Source organism: Mobula birostris, chromosome 2 (genome assembly GCF_030028105.1).
Source record: "Mobula birostris isolate sMobBir1 chromosome 2, sMobBir1.hap1, whole genome shotgun sequence".
In the NCBI taxonomy this organism is placed as follows: domain Eukaryota; kingdom Metazoa; phylum Chordata; class Chondrichthyes; order Myliobatiformes; family Myliobatidae; genus Mobula; species Mobula birostris.
Window position 1 is genome coordinate 220,458,052 of NC_092371.1, and position 25,747 is coordinate 220,483,798.

The following is a 25,747-nucleotide window of genomic DNA, read 5'->3' on the forward strand; positions in this document are numbered from 1 at the left end:
TCCAGACGGAGCCTTTATTGTCGCTGGGGACTTTAATCATTGTAACCTATGTACCGTGCTTCCAAGATTTTACCAAAATGCATCATGCACCACAAGGGGTAATAAAACCTTAGATCATGTCTACACAAATGTGGCTGATGCTTACAAAGCCACTACCCTCCCTCACCTGGGACAGTCCGACCATCTTTCACTGTTTCTGCTTCCCAAGTATAGCCCGGTCATTAAACGTGTGAAACCCACAATGAAGACTATTAAGATCTGGCTGGAGGGTGCTGACTCTGCTCTTCAGCACCAATTCCAGTGCATAGACTGGAGTGCGTTTGCTGCCCATGCCACCACAAACTCTCAAGATTAACACTGATTTTTATACCAACTCTGTCCTTGAGCACATCAACAAGTGTGTAGATAGAGTGACATCACAAAAACAAATACAATTTTTCCCCAATCAGAAACCAAGGATGAACAGAGAGGTTCAGCTCCTGCTCAAAGCCAGAGATTCAGCCTTCAGGTCTGGAGACCGGGAGGCTTACAGCTCAGCCAGGGCCAACCTGAGGAGGGGAATCCCTCAGGCTGAACACATATACAAACAGAGAATCGAGGAGCATTTCAACTCCTTGGACCCCCGGCGCATGTGGCACGGCATACAGGTCATTACAGACTTCAAACCACCTAGTACTGTGCCCCCTTCCAGCTCGGCTTCCCCCCCAGATGAGCTCAATTACTTCTACGCTCACTTTGACCGAGAGAACAAGGAGGTCACCCTCAAAGCGGATCTCCCACCTGGTGAACTGCCTCTCTCACTTTCCACCTCCAATGTTTGTGCCACCCTGAGCAGGGTGAATGTACGGAAGGCAGCTGGTCCGGATGGAATACCTGGCCGTGTGCTCAGAGTCTGTGCAGGGCAGTTGGCTGGGGTCTTCACAGACATTTTCAATTTGTCCCTGGCACAGGCAGTTGTCCCCACAAGCTTCAAGATCACCACAATCGTGCCAGTGCCGAAGCATTCCACTGCCACGGGCCTGAATGACTTCCGCCCAGTTGCACTCACCCCCATCATTGCAAAGTGCTTTGAGAGACTCGTTCTATCACATCTGAGATCCTGTCTGCCCTCTACCCTGGACCCCCATCAATTTGCCTATCACACCACAGGTCAACAGAGGACGCCATCTCCACGCCACTTCACTCTGCCCTGACCCACCTGGCCAGCCCCAACTCTTACGTCAGAATGCTGTTCATTGACTTTAGTTCGGCATTCAATACTGTGATCCCCTCCAAGCTGATCACCAAACTTCGCCAGCTTGGTATCAGCTCATCCCTCTGCAATTGGACCTTGGACTTTGACTAACAGACCCCAATCAGTTAAGTTAGACAACCTCTCCTCCTCCACTCTCACCCTGAAAACTGGTGTGCCTCAAGGCTGTGTGCTGAGCCCTCTTCTGTACTCCCTTTTCACCTATGACTGTGTTCCTGTACATGGTTCTAACTCCATAATCAAGTTTGCAAACGACACCACGGTGGTTGGCCTGATCAGAGGGGATGACGAGACGGCGTACAGGGACGAGGTCCAGCATCTGGCTGCATGGTGTGCCGACAACAACCTGGCTCTTAACACCCAGAAGACCAAGGAGACCATTGTGGACTTCAGGCATGCTAGGAGCCACACATGTCCCCATCTACATCAGCAGAGCTGTAGTGGAGCGTGTATCAAGCTTCAAATTCCTTGGTGTCCACATTTCCAAGGATCTCACCTGGTCCCTGAACTCCTCCATCCTGATCAAAAAGGCGCAACAGTGCCTTTATTTCCTGTGGAGCATCAAGAAAGCTCACCTCTGTCCCAGGATACTGACGGACTTTTACCGCTGTACCATTGAGAGCATACTCACCAACTGCATCTCAGTGTGGTATGGCAATTGTCCCATATCAGACCGTAAAGCACTCCAGTGTGTGGTGAAAACTGCCCAGCGGTTTATCGGCACCCAATTGCCCACCATTGAGAACATAGAAACATAGAAAATAGGTGCAGGAGTAGGCCATTCGGCCCTTCGAGCCTGCACCGCCATTTATTATGATCATGGCTGATCATCCAACTCAGAACCCCGCCCCAGCCTTCCCTCCATACCCCCTGAACCCCGTAGCCACAAGGGCCATATCTAACTCCCTCTTAAATATAGCCAATGAACTGGCCTCAACTGTTTCCTGTGGCAGAGAATTCCACAGATTCACCACTCTCTGTGTGAAGAAGTTTTTCCTAATCTCGGTCCTAAAAGGCTTCCCCTCTATCCTCAAACTGTGACCCCTCGTTCTGGACTTCCCCAACATTGGGAACAATCTTCCTGCATCTAGCCTGTCCAATCCCTTTAGGATCTTATACGTTTCAATCAGATCCCCCCTCAATCTTCTAAATTCCAACGAGTACAAGCCCAGTTCATCCAGTATTTCTTCATATGAAAGTCCTGCCATCCCAGGAATCAATCTGGTGAACCTTCTTTGTACTCCCTCTATGGCAAGGATGTCTTTCCTCAGATTAGGGGACCAAAACTGCACACAATACTCCAGGTGTGGTCTCACCAAGGCCTTGTACAACTGCAGTAGTACCTCCCTGCTCCTGTACTCGAATCCTCTCGCTATAAATGCCAGCATACCATTCGCCTTTTTCACCGCCTCCTGTACCTGCATGCCCACTTTCAATGACTGGTGTATAATGACACCCAGGTCTCGTTGCACCTCCCCTTTTCCTAATCGGCCACCATTCAGATAATAATCTGTTTTCCTATTTTTGCCACCAAAGTGGATAACTTCACATTTATCCACATTAAATTGCATCTGCCATGAATTTGCCCACTCACCCAACCTATCTAAGTCACCCTGCATCCTCTTAGCATCCTCAACATCTACCATAAACGCTGCCTGGGCAGGGTGAAAAGCATTATCAAGGGTGCACCTCACCCTAACCATGGACTTTTTACTCTCCTCCCATCCGGTAGGTGCTACAGGAGCCTCCGCTCCCGCAACAGCAGACACAGGAAGAGTTTCTTCCCTAAGGCTGTGACCCTGCTGAACCTCATATCACAGCGCTAAGCAGTATTGCACCCATATTGTGCTGTCGCAGTACTTTTATATTTGTGTGCTGTAGCACTTACTTTTTATTCGTAGTTATTTTGTAAGTAACACTATTCTTTGCATTTCTGGTCAGATGCTAACGGCATTTCATTGGCTTTGTATCTGTACTCGGCACAATGACAATAATGTTGAATCTAATCTAATCTAATAAACCAATTTAAACAATTGAACATATTTTTCCCTCATAGACAGTGCAGAGGGCAATATGTTTATTTATAACCAGCTTATCAGAAAGAGTCTTGCTCTAAATATATGCAGCCCTGGTGAGATTACAACTGGCTTGCCCACATTACAAAGAATATAAAGAATATGTAAACGAAAGAGAGGATTCAGCAAAGCTTCACAAGCTTGATTCATTGGGGGGGGGGGTTATTGAGAAAACGAGACCCGCGTTCTCTACGCATCATCTCTGTATGCATGTACCAAGTTCCAAAGGAGCTTAGTGGGTGTAGGAACCATCTATGTACTGCCTGTCTGTACTGTAATGTGTTGTAAGTTTATTATGGAAAATCTGTCACGCGGGCTAGGGTGTGGTAGAAGCAAATGAGCATGGTTACATATTCATAGTTTCTTTTAGTTAGTTTAGTCTTGTTGCGAGACAACCAGGGAGTGAGACTTTTTTTGTTGACTGCTAATTGGAACTCTTTTGTTAATGAAATTAATTACACTAATTCTGATTTTGCAAAATCACCAATTTAGTTTTGTTAGTTTTTTATTGCTTTTGCTGGTTTAGTAATAAAGCATCAAACATACTTACTTCAACTTTGAACTTATAAACTATATTGGGAGCACTTTATACAGTGTCAATTCCCACAATCAGCCTCTCAGCAGTTTTGGTTTGTTTTCAAGTAACTGCAACAATAGGATAAAGGCAGGATTCATGCTTTATGGGCTGGGGTGAACCAAAGTCAATGTATAGTTTATCGACACACACAAAGTACTATGTGTTTGTAAAAATTCATTGAAAAACTTAATTTGCAGCAGGATCGCAGGCACATAACATCATATAAACAGTAATCACAGGAAAAGCACATATTAAATAAACTAGATAGTATTTTTACAAAAGAAATAAATAACTAAAACAACAAAAAGTCCATCTTCTAACAAAGTGATCAGAGTGGTCACTGTGCTACTAAACTGTACTGGTGATTAGTGTTTATATCAAGAACTGAACGGTTGAAGGGATGTTGCTGCTTTTGAACTAGTGATATGGGACTTGAGACTTCTATACCTCCTGCCTGAAGGGAGCTGCATAAAGGTGGCTTGGCCCAGATGGTATGGGGGGGGGGGGGGGGTCTTTAATAATAGATGTCGTCTTCTTGAGGTGGTGCCTTCGCAGATACCATCGATATTGGGGAGGGTTGTGTCTGATGTGCTGGGCAGAGCCCACTACTCTGCAGTTTCCTTATTTCATGCGCATTTGAAGATATGTAACTAGTCGGATATGGCTACACAAGTGGATCAGTTGGTAAAGAATGTCTACAGCATGCTTGAGTTCATTACTAGGCGTGTTGAGAATAAGAGTAAGGAAGTCATGCGGCAGCTATATAAACTTTATGGTCAGACTGCGCTTGGAGTATTGCGTGTAGCTTTGATCACCCCATTATCGGAAGGATGTGGTGACAGTGGAGAGGGTGCAGAAGAGGCTTACCAGAGAGCTGCCTGCATTATAAAGTGAGCTGTGAAGTTGGGACAGCCTTACAGGTGGAGTTGAAGTCAGTCCGCTCCACATTGCATCAGGGGTCATCCCGGATCCCATTCAACCCCATACATCTGCCTTCTTACCACATCCTTTGATGCCCCGAGCAATCAGGAAACTGTCAAATTCTGCCTTAAGTATACCCACGGACTTGGCTTCCACTGCAGTCTGTGGCAGGGCATTCTACAGATTCACTGCTCTTTGGCTAAAATAAATTCCTCCTTACTTCTGTTCTTAAAAAGTTGCCTCTCAATTTTGAGGCTGTGCCCTCTAGTTCTGGATACCCCCACCAGAAGAAACATCCTCTCCACATCCACCTTATCTAGTCCTTTCAACATTTGGCAGGTTTCAATGAGACCCCGCCCCCCCCCACCTCCCCATTCTTCTAAATTCCAGTGAGAACAGGCCCAAAGCCGCCAAACACTCCTTATACGTTAACCCCTTCATTCCCCGAATCATCCTCATGAACCTCCCCTGGATTCTCTCCAATGACAACACATCCTTTCTGAGACAAGGGGCCCAAAACTGTTCACAATACGCCAAGTGCAGCCTGACTAGAGTCTTATAAAGCTTCAGCATTATCTCCTTGCTTTTATATTCTACTCCCCTTGAAATAAATGCAAACATTGCATTTATCTTCTTTACCACAGACTCAACCTGTGAATTAAACTTCTAGGAGTCTTGCATGAGGACTCCCAAGTCCCTCTACACCTCTGATGTTGAATTTTTTCCCTATTTAGATAATAGTCTGTACTATTGTTCCTCTTACCAAAATGCATTATCATACATTTCCCAACACTACATTCCCTCTGCCACTTTTTTGCCCATTCTTCCAATCTGTCGAAGTCCCACTGCAATCGCATTGCTTCCTCAGCACTACCTACCCCTCCAACCATCTTTGTATCATCTGCAAACTTTTCCACAAAGCCATCAGTTCCATTACCTAAATCACTGACAAACAATGTGAAAAGTAGCGGTCCCAATACTGTCCCCTGAGGAACACCACTAGTCACTGGCAGTCAACCAAAAAGGCCCCCTTTATTCCCACACACTGCCCCCTGCTGGTCATCCAATCCTCTATCCATGCCAGTTTTTTTCCTGTAACATCATAGGATTTTATCTTGTTAAGCAGCCTCACGTGTGGCACCTTATCAAACTCTTCTGAAAATCTAAGTAAATGACATCCACTGCCTCTCTTTTGTCCACCTTACTTGCTACTTCCTCAAAGAACAGATTTGTCAGGGAAGATTTCCCTTCACAGAAACTATGCTGACTTTGTCTTATTTTACCATTTGTCTCCAAGTACCCCGAAACCTTGTCCTTAATAATGGACTCCAACATTTTCCTAACCACTGAGCTTAGGCTAACTGGCCTATAATTTCCTCTCTTTTGTCCTCCCCCTTTTTAAAGATTGGAGTGACATTTGCAATGTTCCAGTCCTCCAGGACCATGCCAGAATCAAGTGACTCTTGAAAGATCATGACCAATGCATCCGATATCTCTTCAGTAAGCTCTTTCAGCACTCTGGGATGTAGTCCATCTGGTCCAGGTGACATCTACCTTAAGACGTTCAGTTTGTCTGGCACTTTTTCCTTTGTAATAGCAATGGCACTCACGAACCTCTGGCATACAGCTAGTAAAGACTGAAGCAAAGTACTTATTAAATTCATCTACCATTTCTTTATTCCCCATTACTATCTCACCAGCATCATTTTCCAGTGGTCCAATATCAACTCTCACCTCCTTTTATTCTTTATATAACTGAAAAGAACTTTTAGTACACTGTTTTAAATTATTGTCTAGTTTGCCCTTATATTTCATCATTTCCCTTCTTATAGCCTTTTTAGTTGCCTTCTGTTGGATTTTAAAAGCTTCCCAATCATCCAACTTCCCACTCACTTTTGCTACCTTATATACCCTTTCCTTGGCTTTTATGCAGTCCTTAATTTCCCTTGTCGGCCACGGTTGCCTACGCCGGCCATTTGAGAACAACTTCTGTGGGACATACCCATCCTGTGCCTTGTGAACAATTCCCAGAAGCTTCAGCCACCTTTATTCCGCTGTCATCCCCGCCAGTATCGCGCTCCAATCCCACTGGGCAAGCCCCTCTCTCATGTTTCTGAAATTCCCTTTATTCCAGTCTGATACTGATACATGTGACTTGTGCCTCTCCCTCTGAAATTGCAGTATAAACTCAATTGTATTATGATCCACAGCCTCCTAAGGCTTCCTTTACATTAATCTCCTTAATAAAATCTGGGTTATTACATAACATGCAATCTAAGATAGCCTTTCCCCAAGCAGGCTCAAGCACAAGCTGCTCTAAAAAGACATCTTGTAGGCATTCAACAAATTCCCTCTCTTGTAATCCGACACCAACCTGATTTTCCCAATCCTCTTGCATATTGGTCCCCATTACAATTGTGTCATTACCCTTATCACATGCCTTTTTCCAGCTCCCTTTGCAATCTCAACCCTGCATCTTGGCTATTATTTGGAGGTGTATATATGATTCCCATGATGTTTCTTTTTTACCCTTGGAGGTTCTTAACTTCGCTCACAAAGATCCCTATGTCACTTCTTTCTAAAGATGTAATTCCATCTCTGAGAGCCACAGCACTGCCTATGCCTTCCTGTCTGTCTTTTCGATACAACGTATATCCTTGGATGTTAAGCTCCCAACTATGGCCTTCTTTCAGCCACAACTCAGTGATGCCCACAGTCATACTGACCAATCTCTATTTGCGCCAAGAGTTCGTCCACCTTATTCTGAATGCTCCATGCATTTAAATACAGCACCTTCACTCCTGCTCTCTTCGACCTTATAAATCTGTGGTACAACTTAACTCTTGGCTCTGTCTGCAGTTGTACCCAATCATTGGCTTGTCCTTCTTTACATTCATATCATATAATCTACTTGTAAACCTGATGGCTCATCCTCAGCTCTATTGTACTGGTTCCCATCTCTCTGCCATATTAGTTTAAACCACTGTAGCAAACCTGCCCGCAAGGTTATTGGTCCCCCTCAGATTCAAATGCAACCCGTCCCTTTAGTACAGGTCCCATCTGCCCCAGAAGAGGCTCTGATAATCCAGAAATCTGAATCCCTGCACCCTGTTCCAATTCTTCAGCCACACATTTATCCGCCACCTCATTCTATTCCTATCCTCACTGTCGGCGTGGCACAGGCAGCAATTCTGAGATTACTACCCTTGAGGTTCTGCTCCTCAGCTTCCTTCCTAAATCCCTGTACTGTCTTTTCAAAACCTCCTCCCTTTTTCTTCCTATGACATTGGTACCAATATATACCATGTCTTCTGGCTGCTCACCCTCCCCTTACAGGATATCGTGGACAAGTTCAGAAACATCACAGACCCTGGCACCTGGGAGGCAAACTACCATCCGAGTTTCCTTTATGCATCCACAGGTTCGCCTATCTGTCCCCCTGAATATAGAGTCTCCTATTACTGCTGCCATCCTCTTTAGTTTCCTGTCCTTCTGAGCCACAGGGCCAGACTCAGAGTCAGTGGCACAGCCACTGTTGCTTCCCCCAGGTAGGTCTTATACTTGAATATAAAAGGAATGGAGGGCTACGCATGACATGCAGGAGAAATTTAGTATAAATCGGCATCATGATCAGTACAACTTTGTGGGCTCAATAGTCTGTCCATTGCACTGTTTTTTTAAGACATTAAGTGAAGCACTGGATATGCAGATGGTGCATGAAAATGCCACTGAGGTAAAGATCAGCTGAATGTCAGGACAAGCATGAAGGACTGAATGGCCCAGTACAAAAGAAAATGGACACAGTGTTCAATATGCAGCACAGGCATGGCTCTTTGAACGATGGAACGGACTCAAAGGATTGAACAGTCTGCTCCCTCTTCCAATTAATTAATATTCTGGGTCACGAACTATCCAAACCACATTCTGCAACACTACCATTTCCACTTTATTTGAGACTTCCATCAAGACTAAATATAGATTTTTGAAAACACTTAACAGTCATAAGCAATTGCTATTGAAAGCATTTTTTTCCAAAAGATATGATAACGGTAATGTAAAAACTGCAACCCAATTTTGATCAAAACCCCTAGAGAAAAGTTACGCTGCACTGCCAAAACCACTTCCTGACCAGATTCAAGGCAGTGTGCATTATTGTGGCAGAGCATTACTTTCTTGTTGTCTTGCAAGTTATCGTTAGGCATAGTGCTTTCCATCTGATAGAGATAATTTCAGATAGAGAGGGCCATTACAAAATGTGTAAACAGTTTATGCGGAAAACCTCATTCCAACCAGTTGTCTACAGCACGAGAAGCCTCTTCAGTGTCCCAGTGGTGAACGTTTTTCAGCCACATACCATCTCTGAAACAACAAGATCTACTGCAGCAGTATTCATACATTTCTGGACTGGAGGAAGATTTGTTTGAAAACAGTGTCAATGACCAGATGTTTAGTGAATAAGCAAACCGAATCCAGTCTTTTCAGCCTTCAGTACCAAGAGAAATGGTCTCAAGTTTTGAAAAGAGATAACCCAAGGTTAAACTAACTTAGGCAGAACATAATATGGGGAAAACACTGAGAAGAAATATGCAAATAGAAAGGCGAATGAAAGCCAAAATACAAAAAAAAGGTGTAATGTGGAATGAAAACAGAAAATAATGCCGCAAACCATCAGCAGGTTAGGGGACCATGGATCTGTAAAGTTAGCCATGTTTCACTTTCCATCAGCGTTTCTGAACTGATGAGTGCCTCCTGCATCTTAATAATCAAAAGAATAATTGATTAACTATGCTGTAACTGTTTGTGTATTTTCTTGATCCATTGTATTTTGTTCTCATTGATGAAACAAAAGTTTTGCTTCAATTCTTCTTTTAAATCAACATGTTCATAATATTAATGTGAAATCATGAACCAATTTTTAAAAATATTCTCAAAGAAGCATAATGTATACTTGTACATATATATTTATTCCCATAAATCATTCTCTTCCTATGCCCCTCACCCCCATACACACCAACTCTTTCAGAGCAGTCGTAGTGGATTTACCTACAGCCTATACAACTACTAGAGAGTGGAAAACAGAATTATAAGCAGGACCCTTTTCCACTATTTATATTATGGAGAACAAAATGCCATTCATGCTGCAGTTGAAAACCAACTTTAAGACCATCAACTGTAGTTCACTAGTTGGCATTATGACCAGGCAAGAGAAGGTTGCAAGGTCAAATTTAATTGCAGAGATATGCACTGACATACAAAGTACATGAGAGAAATGAGAGGGTACACAGAAGACATCATTCTTAGATGAAGTACTGAAAATGCTTACAGAAAAATAAAAGAACTTCTGTAGTACAGGTAAAAAGATCAAGCACTTCTTAATGCACTCACTACAGGCCATTTTCCATTACCAGAGACACAGTTTAATGTACACAAATATTTAGCCAACATCAGAGCTTACCCTTCTCATCAGTCCTTGTAGCAAGCATGTCAATTTTGTCTGGAAGAACCTTTTTCAGTTCAATCTTTTTTTCAGCCGGAGGTGGTTCTGGTTTTGTAACTGAAAGAGGCAACATTTCATAATATGTGTTCTTCCATATAGCCTACTTCAATTAAACTGATTTTCAATAATTAAACGACAGTGATGTTAAACTGAACGATACTTTAAGCTAAGCTATCTCTGTGCAATAAGTACAAACTTCCTGTGTTATACAGATTGACTAATAAGAAAACAGGGGCAGGACTTTTAAAAAGTCAAGAGTGTGTCTACAACATTAAATGTACATTCCGTTCCACAGTGAAGTTTCAACAGCAAATCAGAAGTATTGCAGTACATATGGAAAATTATTCAATCAAATTCTGCATATGCACCAAATCAATTCTTACTTAAAGGCACAAAGGAAACCATCTTTACTGCCGATGATCTCTGCTGCATTACCTTTGATTTAATATTAGTGTTACCCAGCCATATTAATTTTGTGCATTTGAGATCAGTTTACATCTGTTATTTAAAGTAAGATTTCAAATGTTGCTACTTGACCTTTGCACATAGAAACTGCTACCTTGATGAAGGAACTCATGACACATAGTAAAATTATACTTTGAAACAAAAATTAAAGTTATTCATCCAAGATATTTAAAATTATTAGTCCAAGTCAACAGATTTATTTTTTTTAAATTTTCCTTCAAAATACAACTTGAATTATGCGAATCAACCACTCAACGATCCATGATAATTTTCAAGAATATAAAAATCCTTATAAACATTTATTTTTGGATTGGAAATGATGTAATTATATAGTGCAACCTTTTGACCACAGGTCATTTTGAAATAATTCTTAAAAATTTGATATTAACCATTACTTGGTTCTGTCTCTAACTGGAATTGATATGGAGCCTAACAGCATCAGTACCAGAAAAGAGCATTAGCACTCCAAAACATCTCCCTAAAAGGATAGATAGGAATAGAAACTGGCACAGAAGCATAGTGGTTAGCACAATGCTTTACAGCACCGGTGATCTGGGTTCAGTTCCCACTACTGCCTGTAGTGAGTTTGTATGTTCTCTCTGTGATGACGTGGGTTTCCTATGTGCTCCAGTTTCCTCCCACAGTCCAAAGACAGGTCAATTGGTCATTGTAAATTGTCCCATAGTTAGGCTGGGATTAAATTGGGTGATTGCTGGGCCAGTGCAGCTTGAAGGTGCTGTATGTCAATACAATAAAAAACAATAAAAACGGCAAGTATCATTGCTAAACCACTTGCTAAACAAATGCTTATCATAGCACTATGAGAAGAAGGAACTCTAGCCTTACTGAAGAGCAATGGAAAATGATAGGGCAGGTCCACAAGTTAGTGCCCTAAACTGGAACAAGACTAATTCGGGGAGAGCAAAGCAGGTTTCAGCAGAGGTTGATGAGGTGAGCCTATCTAAAGGGAAAGAAACCAATAGCAAGTGAGAGGCTTTTAAGAGTGTGGTATCAAGAGTCTGGGAGCAGCATGTTCTGGTAAAGGTAAAGGGTAAAAATGTCAAGTTTACAGAGACTTAGCTAAGAGTTATTGAGGCTCTGGTCAAAAAAAAGGAGGAAACATACATTGGGTTTAGGAGGTCAGGGATGAGTAAGTCCCTTGATGGCTATAAAAAGATTGTATTCTTTTGATGAAACCAGGAGGGTAAAGAAAAGGTATCAGATGTATTTTACAGGTAAAGTTAAGGAAAATCCCAAGAGGTTCATAGCTACATTAAGAGTAAAAGGGCAGCAAGGGAGTGGTCCCCTGAGAGACCAGCAAGGCCACCTATGTCTGCAGGAAATGGATGAGATTTCAAACAAATATTTCTCCTCTGTTTACTGAGAAGAAAATCATGCTTGCTCGAGAGACAAGGGAGGAAAGTAGAAATTGTTTTGGAGAACATTTGTATTAGCAAGGTCAGGGTCTTAGCAGCCTGATAGTGCATTAAGGTGGATAACTGCCCCCCACCCCCAGGGCCTGATCAAGGGCACCCTCGGAATTCATGATGGGCTAAAGAATTTTCAGCGCTGCTTCATCATTGTCTATTGGTGGTGCTCCAGACAACTGGAAAGTGGCTAATATTCTGTTGTTTGAGGAGGGAAGCAAGTAAAAGACAGGATACTACTGTATGATCTGATATTAATGGAGAGGTTACTAGAATGCTCAACGCCAGACCCCTAGGCCTGAGTCGAAGTAATAGTAGTCGTAGTAGTGGTAGAACTAGAATGAATTCTGAGGAACAGGATTCAAGATTGTTTAATATCATTTTCTGTACACAAGTGTAAAGGAAAACAAAGTAAGTGTTACTCCGGATCCAACGCAGCCCAAAAAAACATAAAAGATAAAAAACACAATAATATTAATTTTAAAAATACATTAAATATACTTAAGATAGCTTTTATACATATGTAAATTGATTGTATGTCTGTAAAGTGATGCTAGGCACAGAAGTGCCCATACATAAGGTGACTGACAGGAAATGATAAAGTAGTGATGGTTGGGGGTATGGAGGGCTGGGTTAATGGGTGGAGGTGTTGATCAGCTTCACTGCTGCTTTTGAGTCAGGTGGTCTCGGCGCGAATGAAACGTAGCCTCCTCCTTGTTGAAAGTGCAACCAACAGTCCATGAGCAGGGTGGGTGGATCCCTTACAATCTCACTGGCACTTTTCTGGCACCTTTCTGGTTATATGCCCTTGATGGCATGTAGGTTGGTGTGGAGTCTTCCTGATCACCACAATGCAGTTTCCATACCAAGCCATGAGGCCTTGTTAGAATGCTCTCTAGCTCTCTACTGCACATCTGTAGAATGACGTGAGTACATTGCCCAGCTTTCATCAGCGTCCTCAGAAAGTAGAGGCTTTGATGAGCTTTGATGAGGAATGAAAGGTGGGGGAGTAGCATTGCTTGTTAGGGAAAATATTACAGCAGTGCTCAGGCAGGACAGATTAGAGGGCTTGTCTACTGAGTCCTTATGGGTGGAGCTGAGAAACAGGAAAGGTATGGCCACGTTAGTGGGATTGTATTACAGACCACCCAATAGTCAACGAGACTTGGAAGAGCAAATCTGCAGAGAGATAGCAGGCAGGAAACATAAAGGAGAAATTTTGAGAGTGCAGAGTTTGTATGTTCCTGTCAGGATTAAAGGCAAATTGAATAGGAATAAGGAGCCTTGGTTCTCAAGGGATATTGCAACTCTGATAAAGAAGAAGAGGGAGTTGTATGAAATGTATAGGAAACAGGGGGTAAATCAGGTGCTTGAGGAGTATAAGAAGTGCAAGAAAATACTTAAAAAAGAAATCAGGAAGGCAAAAAGAAGACATGAGGTTGCCTTGGCAGTCAAAGTGAAGGATAATCCAAAGAGCTTTTACAAGTTTATTAAGAGCAAAAGGATTGTAAGGGATAAAATTGGTCCTCTTGAAGATCAGAGTGGTCGGCTTTGTGCGGAACCAAAGGAAATGGGGGAGATCTTAAATAGGTTTTTTGCGTCTGTATTTACTAAGGAAGCTGGCATGAAATCTATGGAATTGAGGGAATCAAGTAGTGAGACCATGGAAACTGTACAGATTGAAAAGGAGGAGGTGCTTTCTGTCTTGAGGAAAATTAAAGTGGATAAATCCCCGGGACCTGACAGAGTGTTCCCTCGGACCTTGAAGGAGACTAGTGTTGAAATTGCGGGGGCCCTGGCAGAAATATTTAAAATGTCGCTGTCTACGGGTGAAGTGCCGGAGGATTGGAGAGTGGCTCATGTTCCGTTGTTTAAAAAAGGATCGAAAAGTAATTCGGGAAATTATAGGCCAGTGAGTTTAACATCAGTAGTAGGTAAGTTATTGGAGGGAGTACTAAGAGACAGAATCTACAAGCATTTGGATAGACAGGGGCTTATTAGAGAGAGTCAACATGGCTTTGTGCGTGGTAGGTCATGTTTGACCAATCTGTTGGAGTTTTTCGAGGAGGTTACCAGGAAAGTGGATGAAGGGAAGGCAGTGGATATTGTCTACATGGACTTCAGTAAGGCCCTTGACAAGGTCCCGCATGGGAGGTTAGTTAGGAAAATTCAGTCGCTAGGTATACATGGAGAGGTGGTAAATTGGATTAGACATTGGCTCGATGGAAGAAGCCAGAGAGTGGTGGTAGAGAATTGCTTCTCTGAGTGGAGGCCTGTGACTAGTGGTGTGCCACAGGGATCAGTGCTGGGTCCATTGTTATTTGTCATCTATATCAATGATCTGGATGATAATGTGGTAAATTGGATTAGCAAGTTTGCTGATGATACAAAGATTGGAGGTGTAGTAGACAGTGAGGAAGGTTTTCAGAACCTGCAGAGGGACTTGGACCAGTTGGAAAAATGGGCTGAAAAATGGCAGATGGAGCTTAATACTGACAAGTGTGAGGTATTGCACGTTGGAAGGACAAACCAACATAGAACATACAGGGTTAATGGTAAGGCACTGAGGAGTGCAGTGGAACAGAGGGATCTGGGAATACAGATACAAAATTCCCTAAAAGTGTCGTCACAGGTAGATAGGGTCGTAAAGGGAGCTTTTGGTACATTGGCCTTAATTAATCAAAGTATTGAGTATAAGAGCTGGAATGTTATGATGAGGTTGTATAAGGCATTGGTGAGGCCGAACCTGGAGTATTGTGTTCAGTTTTGGTCACCAAATTACAGGAAGGATATAAATAAGGTTGAAAGAGTGCAGAGAAGGTTTACAAGGATGTTGCCGGGACTTGAGAAACTCAGTTACAGAGAAAGGTTGAATAGGTTAGGACTTCATTCCCTGGAGCGCAGAAGAATGAGGGGAGATTTGATAGAGGTATATAAAATTATAATGGGTATAGATAGAGTGAATGCAAGCAGGCTTTTTCCACTGAGGCAAGGGGAAAAAAAACCAGAGGACATGGGTTAAGGGTGAGGGGGGAAAAGTTTAAAGGGGACATTAGGGGGGGGTTTCTTCACACAGAGAGTGGTGGGAGTATGGAATGAGCTGCCAGACGAGGTGGTAAATGCGGGTTCTTTTTTAACATTTAAGAATAAATTGGACAGATACATGGATGGGAGGTGTATGGAGGGATATGGTCTGTGTGCAGGTCAATGGGACTAGGCAGAAAATGGTTCCGCACAGCCAAGAAGGGCCAAAGGACCTGTTTCTGTGCTGTAGTTTCTATGGTTCTTGGTTTCCTGACTATGTAAGATGTGTTCTGGGACCACGACTGGTTGTATGAGATGTGGACTCCCAGAGTTTGAAACTGCTTGCAATTTCCACTGCTGTGCCAACATGTAAAGGGAGGAGTGAGTGATGCAAGTTCTCCTCAATTCTACAACCATCTCCTTTGTCTTGATGACATTGAAGAAGAGGTTATGTGCCTGGCACCACGCCTCCAGCTCTTCCACCTTCTCTCTGTAGGCCGTCTCATCATTGTTGGCGATGAGCCCCGCTATTGCCATGTTGTCAGTGAATGTAACAATGTGATTACTTGGGTGCTTGCATCTACCAGCACTTGGATAGACAGAGCCTGATTAGCATGGTCTTTTACAATATCCTGATCTGAAAGATTAGGCCTCATGGAATCCAAGGAGCTAGGTGGGTTATTAAAATTTCCAGTTTAAGATGGTGCTTCTGAAACTGAGTAAGAACTTACTGGCGGTTAAAAAGAAATACAACTAAATACTTTACTGATAACCTTTCTTCGTTATAAAAAAAGATCACCGCAAACTATGAACTGGTGAGCAGAGACAGGGCTGGGGCTGAGGGGCGAAGCGTGCAGGCGCGAGGCTGGTTTAAGTAGTCAAGGCGAGGTCGGTTCAGGAAGTCAAGGCGAGGTCAAGGCACATTTGAGGCGAAGTTCGGGCAAGCAAGCATAACAAAGTAGGAGCAGTAGATTCAGGACCCATCCATCTAAACTGAGAGTAAGGTTTGATCGATCTAAGCACTGGACCGATTTAGAAAGGTTGGGTACCGGCTGAAAAGTGGTGGCAAGATCCAGGCCCAAACAGTATTGATGTGACAGGGCCCCGGGTCCTAAAGCGATGAACGACCCGATGTTTGGATGATCTCAACCCTGGGCTAGATGGATTGAAGAGGCAGGGTGTTGGGATCAGAGGCTAGGATCGGGTTGGCTCTGCTCACTGCTCCACAACGTTTACTCCGCTCTTCATTGCACTTGGACTGAGGCCATGACCTACTCTGGGCTTCGTGTCTGAGGACTCACTTTCATTCTAAATGCTATCTGTTACTTTCATTATTTCTAGGTTTTTTCTTTCTCTCTCTGCACATTTTGTGTTCGTAATTTTTTCTTAAATGGGTTCTTTTGGATTTCTTGTTTTGTGGCTGCCTGCAAGGAGATGAATCTCAAAATTGTAAAATGCTTGGAGGCAGAAATCAGATGGTGGTTGTTGATGGTTGTATCCTGGAATGGAGGCTGGTGACCATTGCAGAGGTTGATGTTAGGACCCTTATTATTCATTATTTATGTAAATGATTTGGATGTTAGCGCACAAGGCTTGATCAATTGACACAAAGTTAGGAATTATTGATAGTGAAGAAGGATTTCATAGACTACAGAAGAATATTGATTTTGGTTTGAGTTATTCTCTGATCTTGGCATTCCATGTGCAAATGGATTGCAAGGTTGGAGAACAACTCAAACCAACTATCAACCACCTGAGCCACAGAGTTTCTGAGTTATTTCCAAATATTGACTTGTGAGGGAAATGGGCAAGGACTGGCAAATGAATTTCAATACAGATAAGTGTGAAGTAATGCATTTGGAATGTCAATCCTCGAAGGAGGTTCCTTATGTCCAGTCTATTCCGCAATTTAGTTTTCGTCGCATTCATCACAGAGATATGTTGGAAATGGAAGCAACGTTTTCAGTGCTCTCGTGGCTATCTCAGGATATTCAGCCTTGACTTTGATCCGGAATGCCGGCAGAGATGTTATGTCAAACATACTTTTCAGTCCATCGTCATTTGCAAGCTCGAGGAGTTGATTTTCTTCCCGCGTTGACATGGATGACGCGTGGGTCACGACCTCGCGTGCATTCAAGCTCAACAGTGGGCGTGACAGGGAATGAGGAAAGGTGCAGATGACTCATACCGCCAAATCATATCGTTCCCTCGCGGCCCAGTAGCACATGCCTTGCGGCCCGGTAGTTGGGGACTGCTGCTCTAGTAGACAAGGTGAAGCAGAATCCCAAGGGATTCTACAGATATATTAAGAGCACAATAAGTGCAAGGGACAAAATTGGTCCTCATACAGCCAAACGAAACCTGGGGGGGGGTAGGGGGAGGAGTTCTGGAAACACCATCAAAACCAGATCAAGCTGGTTGTGGCTGTTCAGCTTTTGTGAACTGTTGCTACCACAATTCTCTCCACTGCAACAGTGACAACAGCTTTCACAGGCCAAGTAGTATTTTGAACAATGTTTAAAGTAAATGTTACTATCACAGTTGTTTTCTCTCCAGAATGGTTCCTTCAAATTTTACACTAAGCAAAATGCCCATCGGTTACTTTTGGCACAAACTCACAAAATACACTTCAGCAGCTGGCTGTAAGAACGTACCTTGTACTTTTGTAGGGGGCAGTGGCTTTTTTGGTTTCTGTAAAGAAACATAAAATCAGAATTTAAACAGTGACAAAGGATTGAACTGTTTTAGTACAAATGCCTAACAGGAATCTTTTATATTTAGTTCTTCTGAATTCTTAAATTTTATTTTAAAATAATACATCTCATCATTTCTTTTTTTGTCACAAAAATAAGATCACACACAACAAGATAAATCCAGCCAACGCAAGGCAGGCGGCAAAACTCGATGTGGAGTTTGACTTTGCCGCAGCATGAAAAGATACATAGCAAGTGAAGCCTAACATGGAACACACAAGTTACTTGGAAGAAATTGAATATATGAAATGTAATAAACTAAATAAAGCTTAGAATTATTAAAGCGCAGTATACTTATCTCTTTCTGTATTCTACGCTGCTTCATTTCTAGGAAAGGTGCAAGGCAGGGGTTTGCTAAATTAAAGGCTTCATTATCAATCCATTCTCATTTTAGATTGTAATATAAAATTGAAGGAAGATGCCAGTCCTCATCAATGATTTGAATCTTACATCAACGCACTAAGAATTATTTTATCCTCAAGTTAAGTTCTTTCCATTGGATGCTGGACTGTAAAATCACCCACAAAGGGACTTTTCATGAACAGGTTATGTAAAACTGGCTTTAAACTTATCACCTTAGCATGTCACTTCATTACTATTTTATCTTCCATGGTTCCTGCAGCATGTGACAATTGGGACATCCTTTACAGTTAATGAAAGCAAAGAATCACAGACGTCTAAAAGTGTAAACCATAACTTCATTTCAGGAATAGAGTGTACAAGTTAATTTGTACAAGGGGTGTGTCAGAGCTAAGTTTTTCCACACATGGAAAGTGGTGGGTGCGTGGAATGCACTGCCTGTGACAGTGGTAGAGGTGGATACAATTGGGTCTTTTAAGAGATTCTTAGATAGGTACTTGGAGCTTAGAAAAAATAGAGGGCTATGCAGTAGGGAGATTCTAGGCAGTTTCTAGAGTAGGTTACATCATCAGCACAACATTGTGGGCTGAATGGCCTGTAATATGCTGTAAATTTCTGTGTTCTATGCTCTCATTCTTCAAAGTGTCAATCTAGTTATCTTTCAGTTGCCAGTTCATCTGATTAATAAATTATTTGCTCTTTGTTGATATTGCCTGACTGTCAAAAGAGGGAAGGGAGAATGTCAGATAGTGGAGAGCACCCCTGTGGCCATCTGTCTCAAAAACAAGTACTCCATTTTGAGTAATGTGTACTGTTGGGCGGCGGGGGGGGGGGGGAGAATGGGAAAGGGAGGGGACCTACTAGGGGGAAGCAACAGTGGCTGTGCCTCTGGCACTGAATCAGGCCCTGTGGCTCAGAAGAGTAGGGAACTGAAGAGGGTGGCAGCAGTAATAGGGGACTCTATAGTCAGGGAGACAGATAGGTGATTCAGTGAACATGAAAAAGAAACACGGATGGTAGTTTGCCTCCAAGATGTTTCTGGACGTGTCCACAATATCCTGAAAAGGAGGGTGTGCAGCTGGAAGTCATGATACATATTGGTACCAATGACATAGGAACAAAAAGGGTGCAGGTCCTGAAAAAAATAATACAGGGAGTTAGTAAGGAAGTTGGAAATTGGGAGAAGATGGCGGCGCGACGACAGCACACGCGGCCTCTCCGGTGATGAATATCTGTTATCTGTCAAGTACGGGACCGTGCACAATCCTGATTTGATGGAGACAGATGTGAGTGCACAGCGGAACATCTGGAAAACTTCTGAAATGTCTGCTTTGCTACCGCTGCTACTGTGTGGAAACCGGAATCTCTGGAGCTGAATTCCTCGAAATCCTCGGCTTCAGCGGCCGGGGAGAGGTCAAAGGCGCTTGGCAGAGGATGACGCTCGGGACGCTGTATTGGAAGGCTGGTCGGAAGCTCGGAGTTTTCGGACGGATAGACTCAGGGTCGGCTGTGGTCAGCTGCTTCCAAGGTATTGGCAAGTTGATAGTGCCTGGTGGTTTATGGCAGGGAGTTTCTCCCTTTTGCCGCCGCTATCAGGGACTCAGGAGTCGATCGACTCTGGACTTTGAGAGTATTCTTTTTTACTGTGCCCATGGTCTGTTCTTTATCAAATTATGGTATTGCTTTGCACTGCTGTAACTATATGTTATAATTATGTCGTTCTGTCAGCGTTAGTCTTTGGTCTGTCTTGTTTTCTGTGATATCACTCCGGAGAAACATTGTATCATTTCTTAATGCATGAATGCATTTCTAAATGACAATAAAAGAGGACTGAGTGTTCTCATAATCTAGAAAAAAAGTTGAGAAGCAGGATTTCAAGGGGAGTAAATCATGAGATTGCTGCCTGTGCTATGCAACAGTGAGGATAGGAATAGAATGAGGTGGGCAGATAAATGCGAGGCTGAAGAATTGGAACGGGGGCAGGGATTCAGATTTCTGGATAATTGGGACCTCTTCCGGGGCGGGTTGGAACTGTACAAAAGGGATCGGTTGCATTTAAATCCGAGGGGGACCAATATTCTTACGGACAGGTTTACTAGCGCTATTGCCAGTGAATTAAACCAGCGGTCCCCAACCACCGGGCCGCGAGCATCTGCTACTGGTCTGCACGGAAACGATATGAGTCAGCTGCACCTTTCCTCATTCTGTCACGCACTGTTGAACTTGAACACCCCGCCCCCTCCCCCCCCAACCCCTCTCTCCGGTCGGCCGGTCCGCAAGAATATCAACAATACTAAACCAGTCCACGGTGCGCAAAAGGTTGGGGACCCCTGGATTAAACTGATACAGCGGTGGGTGGGAAACAGTACGATGGAGCTGAGGATGAGCCAGCAGGTTTACAAGTAGATGATGTGGGTAACATGAATGTAAGGAAGGACAAGCCAATGACTGGGTACAATGGCAGACAGAGCAAAGAGTTAAATTGCATCACTGAGGCAACATTCAAAAGGGTGAAGAATGCAGGACTGAAAGTGCTGTATTTAAATGTGCGTAGCATTTGGAATAAGGTGGATGAACTCATGGTGCAATTAGAGATTGGTCAGTATGATGTTGTGAGCATCACTGAGTCATGGCTGAAAGAAGGCCATAGTTGGGAGCCTAACATCAAAGGGTATACTCTGTATTGAAAGGACAGGCAGGAAGGCATAGGCAGTGCTGTGGCTCTGTTGGTAAGAGATGGAATTCCATCTTCAGAAAGAGGTGACATGGGGTCAGAGAATGTTCTATCTTTGTGGGTGGAGTTAAGAAACTGCAAGTGTGGAAAAAAAACATTACGGGAATTACATATAGGCCACGAAATAGGAGCCAAGATGTAGGGCTGAAATTGCAAAGTGAGCTGGAAAAGGTATGTAATGAGGGTAATGACACAATTGTAATGGGAGATTTCAATATGCAAGGAGATTGGGAAAATCAGGTTGGTGTCAGATCGTAAGAGAGGGAATTTGTTGAATGCCTACAAGATGGTTTTTTTAAGAGCAGCTTGTGCTTGAGCCTATTGAGGGGAAAACTATCTTAGATTGGGTGTTGTGTAATAACCCACATCTTACTAGGGAGCTGAGTGAGCTTAGGAGGCAGTGATCATAATTTGATTGAATTCATACCACAATTTGAGAGGGAGAAGTATTACTCACATGTATCAGTATCACAATGGATTAAAGGGAATTACAGAGGCATGAGGGAGGAGCTTGCCCAGGAGAATTAGAGGATGATACTGGCGAGGATGATGCAAGAGCAGAGATGGCTTAAGATTCTGGGAATAATTCACGAGGCACTGGATAGATATGTCCCACAGAAGTAGTTCTCAAATGACAGGGGTAGGCAACTGTGGCTGACAAGGGAAGCCAAGGAAAGGGCATATAAGGTAGCAAAAGTAAGTGGGAAGTTGGATGATTGGAAAGCTTTTAAAATCCAACAAAAAACAACTAAAAAAGCTATAAGGGGAAAAAAATGAAATATGAGGGCAGACTAGCCAATAATATAAAGCAGAATACCAAAAGCTTTTTTCAGTTATATAAGGAGTAAAGGGGAGGTGAGAGTTGATATTGGACCACTGGAAAATGATGCTAGTGAGTTAGTAATAGGGGACAAAGAAATGGCTGATGAATTTAACGGTACTTTACACTAGCAGTGTGCCAGAGGCGGAAGCTGATAGTTTCCTGATCGGTAAGGGCAACAAAGTATATGGTGAGAAGGTAGGTGTATGAGGTTGAGAGGGATCCAGGTTCAGTCATGATGGAATAGCGGAGTAGACTTGATGGGCTGAATGGCCTAATTCTGCTATGTCTTATGATCTAAGGATGCTGACTAGCTTCAAGGAAATGTTGGTTAATATGACCTGAGAATCATTCTTCATTCCCCTTCCTAAAACAAATATTTTATAAATATTTAAATATATTGGCAACAACCCCAGTTCCTAGTCAGTCACTCTAGTTGCTGTCCTCTGGCAAGAATAAGCACACCTGTTTACGATTCAATTTCCTTGTCTTGCTTACCAGAGCAAAAAAATAGCCTGTTCATTTGCTCTTTACATGCAAGTAGAGAAATAAGGCAAAGTTTTTGTAATTTCCAAATCAATGGATTCACGTAGGCATGAGCTCCCACATTTGAAGATTTTGCACAGTAAGGTACTAATTAATCTAACTTAATTGATGAAATAGATAACTGAATCTTGTGGAATACAAAAGAGAAATTAAAAATGTGGAAATACACGTTTAGTGTTTGTTCCATAGAAAAACATGTAGAAGTGTAAAGTATTTGTACCAATATTCCAAAAAACATACCATCCTATTAAGTGAAGCACCAAACATACCAGGTCCCTCATACATTTAATTAAAGGAATTAAAGAACAGTCTAAAAATAATAACTTGACTTAAATTTCCTCAATGAATTCATTTTCTTATCTATATGTTCACAAAATTTCACCCATTTTCTAATGAGATCTGAATATTAAACTTGCAAAAATGACACATTTTAAAATTTGTGCAATTCTGCTTTTGAACACATTGATGTTCTGCAATATCTGGATTTCTCTAAAAATATGCATGTAATATGCATGCACAGCTAATTAATACTAAAGTTACACCAAAGCTTGCTACAATGGTTATTGCAAGAAACAACTTACATCATCAAGGTCTGGCTTTGGGGGTAATTTTGAAGGAGCTTTTGGAGCAGCTATAACCTATATTCAAAGAAGCATTGCAGTTTTAGTTGCACTAACAGTAACATTGAAATATTAAAAAACACAATAATTGAAAAATGGAAGGCACAGTTCGGCATTGACTGAGAAAGAGTTTTGAAGTGGCTGGTAATCTGGTTGGAGGCAGTATTAATTGGGGGGGGGGAATGATAAGCACAGATGGGAGAGGAAAAAAGATGGCTAACACAGGAAATTATGTTTTTTGTGAAGTCTAAATGAATGTTGGGAATCCCAGCTGGTTGACACAGCATCTGTAGAACTTGAAAAGAATACGTTAATACTGCTCACTGATCACCTTGCGTTACAAGTGTACAATTTTTTCTTACATTAGAAAATCTAAATATCTGAAATTGTTGTATTCAATGCTGATTCCTGTAACATGCCTAAGACAGAGAAAGACAGTGGGACGGAGAATCAAATGGACGGGCAACTAGAACTCCAAGTAACCCAGACTACTAAAAAGATGTATTGGACAAAGCAGTGACTCAGCCTGCATTTGGTTTTGCTAATGAATGTATTACACGGAACTGAATGAGTGTTTATGCCCCTGTTGTAAACCATGAGTGGCTATGGTGAAAACAGAACAGCTAAGTTATTGGCTTTCCCTGGAAAATGTAACAAAGATGGAGGTGAGCTAGGGATTTGCAAGAGGAATTTTCCTTTTGGAAATGTGAAAAGGGAATGAAGTGAATATATTCAAGGTTAAGGCTTCTGTTCTGCAGAAGAGTCAAAGGTCACATGAGAAGCAGGTGAAATCAAGGCAAAAGTCTGATCAGTCACATCATATTGAAAGGTTATTTGGAACAGATCACTCCTATTTGTTCTGAACCTGAAAGCTCAGCTCATTATTAGCGATAGAAATACAAACTACATACATAAAGTGGTTTAAAAATACACAGAACAGATCAAACGTCTACACGAGAAGCTAATTGCATAACCCTACAAATTAAAGGCAATTTTATAAGTGAGAAAGATAGAGGTTTTTCCCTGAACTCCTTTATTCCTTAGCACAAACGTACCTCTCTTCCAGTTTCTGAAACCATGACAACAAAGTTGTCTGGGAAAACTCCTTGCTTGCCATTTAGTTCTCCTTTCCACCATCCCCTGTCTCCTGTATCCTACAACAAAGAAATGAAGAGTATAAGATTTTTATCTTTAAATACAATTTAAAAGACTACTGGGAAGCAAGTGATACAGTTTGGGTGACAAATCTTTCTTCTAGCAGAAGTGAAACGTGAAATCAATTGAAGAGCATCCTCAAGTCTACATTCAAAGGCTTGAAACACATAACTTTTGCCAACGGTTCCTGGGAGAACTAGTAGCGAGATTCTTCATGTGTCAGCTTGCCTGACCTCTTGCCCATGGGAGTTTCCTGCAGTGTGTCTGCCACGGGCTTCATTCACTTTAATGACATTGTTGAAGCTGACTGAAAAGCTGGGTTCAGAGAAATACTTTTTAACCATGGATATCCTGTAAATTTTTTAGAAGTTATTTAAATCCTTTTTAACATTACCAAAGACATTTAAAAGTAATCCCAAAGGGTTTTGATAGGTCAACATAGCAGTCCAGGGGCTGGGTCTCTGCATTCACCACCAGACTTGACTGGTGTTTGCCGATTGGTGTTTATGGGACAGAAGCAGCAGGAAGGTCCACAGGTTGAATGGACTCAAAGTGCTGTGAAGCCTGCAGCTGCAGGAACAGCATGGGATAGAGGGGCAAGATCAAGCACAATCCAACATAATGATATGGCAGTTTTATGGGTAAAGATGTCAAAAATTCTACTTTATGCTGAAGTTGGGAGGATAGGGAAGGAGTTGCATCAAAAAGGGTTCTCAGTAAGAGGTAACATTCACTGAAGAGTTAATGGCTCTCACTAATGTTTAGCCCCAATTTCCAGTCACTAAGTGTTCCATCATCATTATTGATCAGTGTCCATTTTAACACAATGCTGAAAGGCCAGGCAGTACAGGGACACTGTGAATTCAGTGGACAATAAATTATCTGCAGTATTGCAATCAGATTCTCAGTGATCAAACCTTGGTCTTCATGGGCTATTTGCTTATATTGCCTTCAAAACATCTGTGCGGTGGGCATCCTTGCCTCTTGCAGCTCTTTTCCATTTACTCCAAAGTTTTCAGTACCATGTTTAAATACCTTGGAGTCAGCTCTCTCCCATGTGATGATGCTGCCTTGATCAGATTCACAATCTGCACCACTATTAGTAGCTGCTGCAGTCACATCACCCCTCTCCTTTAAATGCAGCCCAACTATAAGCAGTGCAAGCCATAGAACATAGAATAGTACAGCACAGTACAGGCCCTTCAGCCCATGAGGTTGTGCCGACCCTCACACCCTGCCTCCCATATAAGCCCCCACCTTAAATTCCTCCATATACCTGTCTAGTAGTCTCTTAAACTTCACTAGTGTATCTGCCTCCACCACTGACTCAGACAGTGCATTCCACGCACCAACCACTCGCTGAGTGAAAAACCTTCCTCTAATATCCCCCTTGAACTTCCCACCCCTTACCTTAAAGCGATGTCCTCTTGTATTGAACAGTGCTGCCCTGGGGAAGAGGTGCTGGCTATCCACTCCATCTATTCCTCTTATTATCTTGTACACCTCTATCATGTCTCCTCT

The 25,747-nt window shown here is 42.5% G+C and overlaps 1 protein-coding gene across 3 annotated transcripts in view; it reads right to left on the bottom strand.

The window, feature by feature from the left end:
* cd2ap (CD2-associated protein) overlaps positions 1-25,747 on the bottom strand; it is a 247,694-nt gene that overhangs the window by 50,148 nt on the left and 171,799 nt on the right. For 2 of the 3 annotated variants that reach the window (XM_072251500.1, XM_072251502.1), the window contains 4 exons: positions 24,127-24,225; positions 23,033-23,089; positions 17,893-17,929; positions 10,281-10,379 (listed from right to left, as the gene is read on the bottom strand). In XM_072251500.1, the coding sequence (XP_072107601.1) occupies positions 10,281-10,379; positions 17,893-17,929; positions 23,033-23,089; positions 24,127-24,225 (292 nt within the window). The remainder of the gene's footprint in view (positions 1-10,280; positions 10,380-17,892; positions 17,930-23,032; positions 23,090-24,126; positions 24,226-25,747) is intronic. The other variant, XM_072251501.1, reaches the window with a different exon arrangement.